The sequence below is a fragment of the Lynx rufus genome, unplaced genomic scaffold (assembly GCF_022079265.1).
Source record: "Lynx rufus isolate CCGP_SWC_20201006 ecotype Redwood Valley unplaced genomic scaffold, mLynRuf1.p SCAF_14, whole genome shotgun sequence".
Classification (NCBI taxonomy): domain Eukaryota; kingdom Metazoa; phylum Chordata; class Mammalia; order Carnivora; family Felidae; genus Lynx; species Lynx rufus.
This window is the reverse complement of record NW_025814828.1, coordinates 42478429-42489507: the sequence shown is the minus strand read 5'-3', so window position 1 is coordinate 42489507 and position 11079 is coordinate 42478429. Positions and strand designations below refer to the sequence as shown.

The 11079-nt window shown below is 50.5% G+C and overlaps 1 protein-coding gene across 6 annotated transcripts in view; it reads left to right on the top strand.

Moving 5' to 3' along the window:
* The window catches only part of OTUD5 (OTU deubiquitinase 5), a 28170-nt gene continuing 17091 nt past the window's right edge, over positions 1-11079 (top strand). The window contains exons 1-2 of one of the 6 annotated variants that reach the window (XM_047076221.1): positions 1-1315; positions 1838-1888. In XM_047076221.1, the coding sequence (XP_046932177.1) occupies positions 722-1315; positions 1838-1888 (645 nt within the window). In that variant the 5' untranslated portion in view covers positions 1-721. The remainder of the gene's footprint in view (positions 1316-1837; positions 1889-11079) is intronic. The other 5 variants (XM_047076219.1, XM_047076220.1, XM_047076224.1 and 2 more) reach the window with 5 other exon arrangements.

The following is an 11079-nucleotide window of genomic DNA, read 5'->3' as shown; positions in this document are numbered from 1 at the left end:
GACTGCGGCCAGGTTGGAAGCCTGGCAGGGAGTCGTTTTCAAATTGTCGCGCCTGGAGCCGGCCGCACTGTGCTGTCATAGTACCCCCGCCTGTGAGTCAGAGCCTCAGGGAGAGAAGAGCGCGACAGGACGGTTGAGAGAAAGAAAGGCAAGGAACGAGAGTGCAGACTTTGACTGAAATCTGAGACGGAGGGCACGGGAGGGCGATCGCTAGCTTCTGATTGGCCCGTGGGCATCATCGTAGACCCACGCAACTGCCTCGATTGGTTGGTGTCTGCAATTGTTTTGGCGGCGGCGAAGATTTTGCCCACGTACTTCCGAACGAGAGGCGGGACTGTGCCCTGGCGCGCGTGCGCAGCGCCCCGGGGCCCCACCCGGTAGTTCAAGAACCTGCGAGGGGGCGGGGCGAAGAGGTGCTTGTTTTGGTTCTGTTTCCTTTGAAGCGGCAGGCCGGAACGAGCGAGCATAGCAGTAAACTTGTTGGACTTGGAGAAAAGGCTACGACAAACTCGCCGCGGTGCCATCATCTAGGACTTCACATCCGGGTTCTCCTGCCCCGTGACCTGCGCGCCACCGACGGTTCTCGAACCGGTGCCTCAATCTCTTTATCCGGGTCCCGCCGATCCCGTCGTGCTTCGCGCACCACAGTAGCCCCCTCATCCGGGTTCTATCCCAGCGTGCCTCGCGCCGGGTTTGCTGGGGGGTACTTGGCGGTGCCGCCATGACTATTCTCCCCAAAAAGAAGCCGCCGCCTCCCGACGCCGACCCCGCCAACGAACCGCCGCCGCCCGGGCCGCTGCCCCCGGCGCCGCGTCGCGGCGGGGGTGTGGGCGTGGGCGGCGGCGGCACGGGTGTGGGCGGTGGCGACCGCGACCGTGACTCGGGAGTCGTGGGGCCCCGTTCCCGGGCCTCACCACCGCCTCAGGGCCCGCTACCGGGGCCGCCGGGAGCGCTTCACCGCTGGGCGCTGGCCGTGCCGCCTGGCGCCGTGGCGGGTCCGCGACCACAGCAGGCCTCTCCTCCTCCTTGCGGGGGCCCTGTCGGTCCCGGCGGCGGTCCCGGCGACGCGTTGGGCTCAGCGGCGGCGGGTGTGGGCGCGGCGGGCGTGGTGGTGGGCGTGGGCGGAACCGTAGGCGTGGGAGGTTGCTGCTCCGGGCCGGGCCACAGCAAGCGGCGACGTCAAGCCCCCGGGGTCGGAGCGGTTGGCGGGGGCAGTCCGGAGCGTGAGGAGGTCGGCGCGGGTTACAACAGTGAGGACGAATACGAAGCGGCTGCAGCTCGCATCGAGGCTATGGACCCCGCAACCGTTGAGCAGGTATGGCTGGGGGTGATAGGTGAGTGGATGTGGTGGGTGGGATCCCCAGACTGGATAGGGACCCAAGGAAGGCTGTTTGAGGTCCCCCCAAGGGACCTACGTCTTCTCCCGGGGCCTGGCATTCATTCTTCTCTGGTGGTAGGGGCCTAGGACACCCTCTTCCCTGCCCCCCACCAAGGACTTGAGGGTTAGAAGCCCCAGATAAGATGGCGGACTTAACGATGGAGTCCGTGGTCTCTTCTGGGACCCATAGCCATTATTCTGGGCCCTGAGACGTCCTCGTGTAGGGCCAGTAGGTAGGAATGCCACCTGAGAGGGGAGTCTCATGACTCCAGGGGACCTTGGTTTGTGTTCTGTGTCTTGAGATTTTCTTTCCTCTTGGAATAGGGTCTGAGATTTCTCCTCAGGGGAACACAAATAGGATGGAAACCTTATACATTTTTGAGTGTCCCCAAGATATCTAAACCATTTTCGGGAGTTTGAGACAGTGCATACAGGACAACCCCTCCCTTTACTTTTCAGGGGGAACAAAACACAGGACCATTCCAATGGATTCCAGCGACTTCCTTAAAGGTTCTAAGCCTTTTTTTCAAGGGCCTAAGATTCCGTCTCCTAGAATCAAGTATCTGACACACACAGATACATTCCCTTTAGAGAAGGGCATCTTCTAGCTTTTCTTCAGGGAAATAAAACGACTTTCATGGAGATAAGATTCCCTTCCCCTTGGGGACAAGCGCCAAAACTAACACTCATGGACCAGAAACTACTAAGGTACATGAGATTGATCCCTTTTCCAGGTGACAAGAGTCTGTGCTTCCTTTCAGTGGTCTGAGACCTCTTTGGGGACAAGAGTCTGAATTTCTCTCTAGGAGCTTAAGCTTTTTTTAAGTGATAGACCTTCAGCTCTTCTCTTCCCCCACCTCCCCAGCCTGAGCCTTTCTTCAAGAAAATAAGCCTCACTGTTTTGGGTACTTGAGCCTAAGATCCTCCTGCTTATGAACTGGGGCTTACAGAGACTGGGTCTGAAGCCTCTTCAGGAGATGGATTACCCCCCATCCACAGAAGTCCTTTCTCCTCAGGGATTGGTGTCTGAGTATTCTTGGAGGTCTGAGACACCCCCCCCACACACACACACAAATACAGGGATATGAGGTTCTTCTACCCTAATTATGAAAGACTGAAACATACTTTGGGTCCAAAAACGCCCCTTCTCCCCCTGAAACATGGATCTGAGCACCCCCTGCTCCAAGGGCCTGAGCTGTTTGTAAGGGATGTAAGATCCCTGCTTTGGGAACTGTAGCCTGATACCAGTCTTCAGGGGACATGAGCAGCATGGAGTCCTAGAGATGGACCTGAGGTCTTCCCATGGATCAAGGGCCTGAGACTCATTGAGCCAAGGACACTTGAGCTTGTCCTCAAGGACAAGAGACCCATGAATACCCCAATGTCTGGTGTGTCTCTAGAAATGTGGTCTGGGCTTCTCTCTTCAAGGAATTTAAGGATCTCTTCAGGAACAGGAGGACTCCTTCTACCTTAGGACTCGGAATTGAGCCCCAAGACCCTTTTCTTAGGGGCGTGGATAGGGAGTCCCTGGAAAATAGGGTCCCGAGTCTCCCTCTAACAGTTTAAACTTTGTTTCAGGTGCGTGAGACACCTTACCCACCTTAGGACCTGAGACCTGCGTCTGTCCTGAAAGTACCAATTGTCACCTCACTTTAGATAGCATAGGTATACCCGTTAAAGGGGCCTTTGAGGGATTTTTTTGCTTTGGGGACTTGGGCTTCAGGCCATTTATGAACTAAATTCCAAGAACTTTCTACTCCCCTTGAGGACATGGATAGGACAGGATTCTGAGGAAGAGGCTGAGCCTCTTCCTAGGGGCCTAAGATTCTCCTTAGGGACAAGAGATCATTTATCTTAAGGAGAGACCTGAGTCCCCCTTGGGTATGAGGTGCTCTCCCCCTCCCCACAACCAGGCAATCCTTTCTTACCAGGGAGAGGGACATGAGGTCCTCTCCAGTGTGGCCTGAGGCCTCTGCCATTGAACAGAAGGACCTGGGTGCTATATAGTCCTAAGAACCCCTTACCTGAACTCTCACAGGCCAAGAAGATCTTCCTACTTTCTATGAGAAGGTTGTCAGGTACTGGGGACTTGGGGCTGAGGCCTACCCTCAAGAACTAGGAGATAACTCTGAGTCTCTCCCTGACCCAGCTCTGTTTGCTTCTCGTTTCCAGGATTGGAAATATCCTGAGCTTTCTGAATTGCTTTCAACAAGCTTTTTTCTTCCTGGAGACATTCCCACTCCAGGGAAATTCTCTACCCATATTCCTATTCCCCTTGATTCAGATAAATCTTTCTGCACTTCACAGGGGCCAGGGCCTTGTCTTGAGCCCCCTGTCCTTGATACCTTTCTACCCTTTACTACTACAGGTAGAATAAATTGTCTTGAGTCTACAGGGTCAGGGCCAGGAATTGTTTCTCTCCCTGATTGTAGTAGGCTGCCTTTCCTCCACAGAACTAGAGAATGCTACATCCCTGGTCCCAGGGACATAAAGGAAGAAAGTTGCGTGCTGACATGGTGACTAGAAAGACATCTCCTTACACCCCCTTTGCATCTTCTAGGCTGGGAGTCCCTCCCCCATACTTGTTCCCATAAGAATATGCGTGGAAGTAAAACTCTGTGGTTGCATGATGCCTTCCCAATGACAGGGGGAAGGCTTTTCCTGTCTTCACACTTCTTGGGACAAAAGGAGAATAAGATGCTTCTCCCTGCCTCACCTGGTCCAACTTGGGGCTTTCTGGGGATGAGAAGAGCGGAGATTCTTCCTGAGGTTCCAGTCTTTGTCCTGAACTATCACCTGGGGGCATTTATAGCCTTTGAGGCCCATTAGATCCCGTGGAAAAGAGAGAAGTTGGTGAGAGCAAACCCAGATGGTGGATCCTTGTTCCGACTACTCAGACTTCCTGTCTGTTTGGATGCTGTGACTACCTCCGCTGATTTTAGGAGCCCTTTTGGCACCCTGGGGTCCTGGTGCTAGGGAGGTGGTGATGTTGGGGGTTTCTTTTCCAGGCATGGCTGCCTTACCGAGTCTACACTGTGAAAAGAGCTTGAGGACCCCTCAGAGCATTTTAAGAATGGGGTGTGCAATGCGGAGGTGGTCAGAGGTACTGGACCTGGCACTGTAGCCAGAGTACCTGGGTTCCTACTCTGACTCTGCTGGAGCTTTGCTGGATGAACCAGAATAGTTAGGTCTGTGTTCTCTGGGTCTCAGTTTCTTCATGGGTCAGGTAAGGAGCTGGTGAAGGGTCGTTTAGCTTTGGGATTTTAGGGAACTCCTACCGAAGCCCTCGGGACCTAGAGGTGACAGAGAATGGTGAGTGTCTTTTGAGGAAAAACTGGGTTCCTCTTCCTCTTTCCCTTGCCCAAGCTTGGTGGGCAGGACAAGTGTCTGTTCAGTGTGAGGTTTGGGGTTGGCAGGCAGTGATGTTTTATGTCCAGCTGTGTTATGGTGAATAGGCGTGGGGGTTGCCCGTCAAGGGGCCTATTGGATGGTGTAGAGGTAGGTTTGTGTGTGGAAAAATTGGGGGCTTTGGAGCTGGGCAGGCCTGAGTTCAAACCCTAGGGTCTCCTACTTGGCTGTTTTATGGCTTCAGGCAAACTCTCAGCTTCCTTCCCCCCCACCCCCAAGAGTCCACCCATGCCTGGGGTTATTGAGTGTAGGAGTGCCTGTCCACCTCGGAGCTTGGCTGATTTCTTCTCTTGCAGTTTCCCCAGGACAATCTAGGTTCTCCCTGGGAGGCTTTGTTAACAATTGAGCTTTGTTAGCAAAGACCCTTTGGCATCCAGGAACCGTTGGATTCCTTTGGCGGGGAGACAGAATCTTATAGCAGGAAGTGGTCCCTGCCTGGGCTTTCTGGGTTTGAGTTCTGTATCTTCAGGCGGTTCCCTTTTCTGGGCCTCAGTTTCTCCAGCCTTGAAATGGGTAATAATGAGGAGGGAGGTTGGACTCATTTCTGAGAAGCTGGTTGTAATCTCTTAATTCCCTGCTCCCCACTCCCCCTCCCCATTTTGAAAGTTTTGGGTAAGGCCCGTTGGCTTATGGGGGTGTGTTACGAAGTCTCATACAACGTTTGGCTTCCTTCTCCTCTGCCATTGTTGTCAGCCCTTGGGTTTGTTTAATTTTAACGGCTTTATGGAGATAATTCACACAACATAGAATTCACCAATTTAAAGTGTACAATTCAGTAGCTTTTAGTGTATTCAGAGTTGTGCACCCATCACCACGATCGATCAATTTTAGAACATTTTCATCACTTGCAAATGAAACTTTGCACCATCCCCATCTCCCAATCCCCCATCGCCTCCCAGCCCCAGCAACTACTAATCTACTTTTCATTTTGATTGATTCTTCTATTCTGAACAGTTCCTACAAATGGAATCCTACAATGTGAAATTCTTTGTATCTGGGTTTTTTCTCTTAGCATATTCTTTTCAAGGCTCATCCGTGTTGTAGTATGCAGCAATACTTCATTTCTTTTTGTTGAAGAATGATAGAATCTTCATTTTTTTAACCCAGCCCCTCTCCCCTTGCCCCCTCAGTGGCCCAGCAGTAGGTTTGGGTCCTTGCTCCTTTCCCATTCCTTCACCTTGGAGAGCTTGTGTTGCTCCTTAGAGAGCAGTGCGCCTCTGTTTTTCATTGGATGGGTTGCCTGTGTTTTGCCCATGGAGTTGAGCCAGTGTTCCTGGGTGATTTGGGGGGAGAGAGGGGTGGTCTTGGCATCAGACTTGCTGGGACAGAGCTGTGAAGGCCAGAATACTAAACACATCTTGGCCACGGGCTCTGGGAAGACATCTGCCCAGGAGCTGCCACTGCTGCTGCCATCTTCCCCTGCCCCCTCTGTCTTCAGTGGCAGCTCATTCATTGATAGGCAGGGTCAGTAGCTTCCCAGACTGGGAGGGGGAGTTCCAAGCCCCTGCTGCCTTCATTCTAATCCTCTCCCTGGGGGAATGCTAGAGAGGTAGATCCTGCAGGACGGGAACCATGCCATATAGCCTCATGGCTCACACTAGGGAGTGCTACAAATGGATTGTATTAGTTTCCTGTGGCTGTTGTGACAAATTACCACAAACTGAGTGGTTTAGAACAACAGAAATGTATTCTCTCACAGTTCTGGAAGCCAGAAGTCCAAAACCAGTTTCACTGGGCCAAAATCTAAGTGTTGGCAGGACCACACTTGCTGCAGAGGCTCTAAGGAGAATCCAGTATTCTTCCAGCTTCTGGTGGCTGCCGGTGTTCTTTGGTTTGTGATCACATCACTCCAGCCTCTGCCTGATTTCATACTGTCCTCTCTGTTTATGTGTGGTCTCCTCTTCTGTGTCAGGTCTTTCTCACACTTGTGATTGCATTTAGGTCCTACCTGAATACTCCCAAGGTAATCTCCCCATCTCAAGACCCTTAACTTAATCACACCCCAAAGACCCTTTTTCCTTACAAAGTATCATTTACAGGTTTCAGGTTTAGGGCCTCTGATATCTGTGGGTGGTCATCATTCAGGTTACTATAGGGGTATTCCAGGGGAAGAAGGAAACCCATTAAATGTTATTCTGCTGGGTAAAGTCATGTAATATTGGAGTCTTCCCAGTAACCCTATTATTGGGAAGCTTGTTATCCTATTTCACAGATTGGAATACTGTGGAGTTTTTAGAGTGGTTCATCACATGGCTAGTAATTGGTGGAGCTGGATTGGAACCTAAATTACTTGGGTCCCACAGTCTGCTTCAACTTTTTTTTTAAATTTTTTTTAATGTTTTTATTTATTTTTGAAGGAGAGAGAGAGCATGAGAGGGGGAGGAGCAGAGAGAGAGGGAGCCATAGAATTTGAAGCAGGCTCCAGGCTCTAAGCTGTCAGCACAGAGTCCGATGTGGGGCTCGAACTCAGAAACTGTGAGATCATGACCTGAGCCGAAGTCGGACGCTTAACTGACTGAGCCACCCAGGCGCCCCTGCTTTAACTTCTTTTGGGCCTTTGGACCAGTAGGTTGCAGAGTCTTGCTCCTGGGATCCCCTGATGTCAGAGAACTTTGTCCAGTCCCCTTATGGAGGCTCAGAGATGTGGGAGGGACTCACCGACAGGCTCAGCAGTGGCCTTGTAAGATTCATGGTCTGGACTTGACTTTCTCAGGCTAGAGCATTGTAACTTAAACTTACCAATGGCAGGACTAGCCCCCGCCCCTCTCCCCCACCAGCATTTTTTTCCTGGGCCACTTTCCTAAACAGTTCCCAAGTTGGCATCTTTCTCAGAGGCTCCTGTCCAGCTATGGGAAGGAGGAGACTATGCTAGAGGCTCCTGGGACTCTTCATCTCTTTCTGGAGCCCAGGACAATGATGTCCTATTTTCTCTCCCCAAAGGGAAAGGCACGGTTTCAGCCAGAGCCTAAGCCCTTAAGGCTGCTGATGCTAAAGCCAATGGGTAGGTAGTGGTCTGGCCTCCGGATTCAGGCCTCCTTCAATTTTAGGGACAAACCAGGATTTTCCTAGGATAGGCTGCCAGGTATGTCTCTACACTGTGGCTCATGAGGGCTCCCCTGTTACCTCTATACTAGCCTTTGCTGGTGCCCAAACCCCAGCTCTTTTGCCTCTGTCAAATAAGGTTAATGCTCACTGGCAGCTGGACTGTGATAAGAAGAATTAAGTGAAGTTAACTTTTGCATCAGGCACCTGGTGAGGGGCAGACATTTGGCTAATATGAGTTCATCTTTCTTCCTGGCCCCGCTCTGCTTACCTGTATAGTCCTACCCAGGACTTGAGCTGTGCTGGAGTCATTGCTGGGCCTTTGGCATCCTTAGTGTTCTGTGGCAGAAGTGATTTTTTTTAAATTAGTTTAAGTAATATCAACACGCAACATGGGGCTCAGACTCACAATCCCAAGACCCAAGAGTCACATTCTTCTCCAACAGAGCCAGCCAGGTGTCCCCAGAAGTGATTTCTTACCAGTTAACAAGCATTTCTGGAGGTCTTTATGTTTTGATCCTTTGGTCAGCTGGCACCTCTATTCAAGTGCCAGCCTTAATGACTGGCCAGGTCCCTTCCTCTGTGTTTCATAGCACTGTGTGTTCAATTCTTTCACTGCCCTGCTCACACTGTGTGTGGTCATTCCCTGTTTCCCCACCCCCCTAGCAATTTGTGAATTTATCGAAGGTAGAGACCAAGTCTGATTCATTTCTCTGTCCTCATTGCCAGCCTTAATACAGACAGGGTCTGACTTAGCAGCTGCCTGGTAAACTTTTGTTGGATGAATAAGTAGGGGCCCCTCTTATCCTCTTTGATCACCTTGATCTCATCTCCCCCCACTCCCTCCCCACACACACTTGAGGGCAGGAGGTTGCTGTGTGCCCTTCTTTTTAAGAACTTTTCTTTCTGTCCAGTCTGCGCCTTTAGTCATAGTTGTAGCTTCCCTGCTGGTGACCCCTGGCTAGAGCAGGCACCATGGTGTTGGGATATGACTGTCCCTGCAGGACAGGGATGGACTTGGGGGAACTGGCTGGAGTGTACTAGTCCACAGTCTCTTGGTTGTGGACAGGCACCTGGTTGTTGGAGTGTTGTGCTCAAATAAGAGTCTTTGTGCTGTCTATGGGAACCCATTAAGGGCTTCCAGGTACCTTTGTCATCTCTGGAAAGCCGGTAACACCTTCCCGGGGGGTGGGCCCTGATGGTGGGGCTGCTGGGCATTCCTTTGTCACCCCCATCTTCATCCCTTACTGTCCAGCCACTCACCTGGTACTCTCTGAGGGCCTCAGTTGTGCATCGTCTCTGGGCCAGTGTCCACTCTTCTGTGACTGGTGACTTAGGTTATTTACAAAGCCTTTTCAGGTCTTGAAGCTCCTCTGAGCTTCTTGACAGCTCCAGCAGGTAGATCACATATCCCCTGTTTGATAGGAAACTGAGGCTTGGTGAGTTCAGGTAGCTTACCTGAAATCATGCAGCGAGCGAGTGGCAGAGCTGGGATTGGAATGCAGAGCTTTTGGCTTCCAGACTTCGTACTTCCTACTCTGCCGGGAATTTTGCTCACTTTGAGCTGGGGAAAAGTGTCCTGTAGAGTAGTGATCCCCTCTGTCTAGTGATCATTAGCCATATACTATAAATCCCTGGTCAGGGTGGTGTCCCAAAGGAGCAGGCTTGGTACTTCTGGTCCCTAGCCTGGATGATAGGTAAGGCTGGTTTCTTCTGGTGGCCACCAGAGGGCGTAAGAGGCCTGGGGAAAGGTCTGCTGCTTCTAGTTTTGTTTTGAAATGGAAAATATGTTCTAAGTGACCCGTGGACATTATTATTTTTTATTTTTTTAATGTTTGTTTATTCTTGCAAGAGAGACAAAGCATGAGTGGGGGAGGGGCAGAGAGAGAAAGGGAGGCACAGAATTTGAAGCAGGCTCCAGGCTCTGAGCTGTCAGCACAGAGCCTGACGTGGGGCTTGAACTCATGGACTGCGAGATCATGACCTGAGCCAAAGTCGGACGCTTAACCGACTAAGCCACCAGGCCCCCCTATTTTTTTAATAGACTTAATATTTTAGAGCACTTTCAGGTTCACAGAAAAACTGAACAAAAGGGGTTAAATGTCTAACTTCGGCTCAGGTCATGATCTCACGGTTCGTGAGTTCGAGCCCCGTGTTGGGCTCTGTGCTGACAGCTCAGAGCCTGGAGTCTGCTTCAGATTCTGTGTCTCCCTTTCTGCCTCTCCCCTGCTCATTCTCTGTCTCTCTGTCTCTCTCTCAAAATAAATAAACATTGAAAAAAAATTTAAAAAAACTGAACAAAAGAGTTCTCATATTGAACAGGCAGTTCCCATATATCCCCTGCCCTCACACATGCATAGCCTCCCCCATTATTAACATCCCCCACCAGAGTGGTGCATTTGTTACAATCAGTGTCCATGTAGGACACATCATAAACACCCAAAGTCCACAGTTTACATTAGGTTTCACCCTTGGTGTTGTACATTCTATGGATTTGGACAAATGAATAATGATACATAACTACTTTTTTTTAAGTTATATTTTATTTGAGAGGGAGAGAAAGCATGAGCCAGGGAGGGGCAGAGAGAGAGAGGGAGATAGAAATAATCCCAAGCAGGCTCCACACTGTTGGCATGGAGCCTGTTGCAGGACTTGAACTCACGAACCATGAGATTATGACCTGGGCCAAAGTCAGATGCTTAACCGACTGAGCCACCCAGGTGCCCTGACACATACCCACTTATAAAGTACCATACAGAGTAGTTTCACTGCCCTAAATACCCTCTTTTCTGCCTATTCATCTACTTTTTTTTTTTAGAGAGGGTGTGCTTATGTGAGCAAGGGAGAGGGGCAGAAGGAGAGAGAGATTTGTTTTTTAAGTTTTTTTTTTTAATTTTTATTTAATTTATTTTTTAAATTTACATCTAAGCATATAGTGCAACAACGATTTCAGGAGTAGATTCCTTAATGCCCCTTACCCATATGAGGACTTTAAGATGCAAAATAGATGAATATAAGGGAAGGGAAGCAAAAATAATATAAAAACAGGGAGAGGGACAAACAGAGGGTTAAGTTTATTTATTTCTTGAGACATAGAGAGTGAACAGGGGAGGGGCAGAGAGAGAGGGAGATAGAATCCCAAGCAGGCTCCATGCTGTAAGCACAGGGCTCGATCCCACAAACTGAGATCATGACCTGAGCCAAAACCAAGAGTCAGATGTTTAACCAACTGAGCCACCCAGGTGCTCATC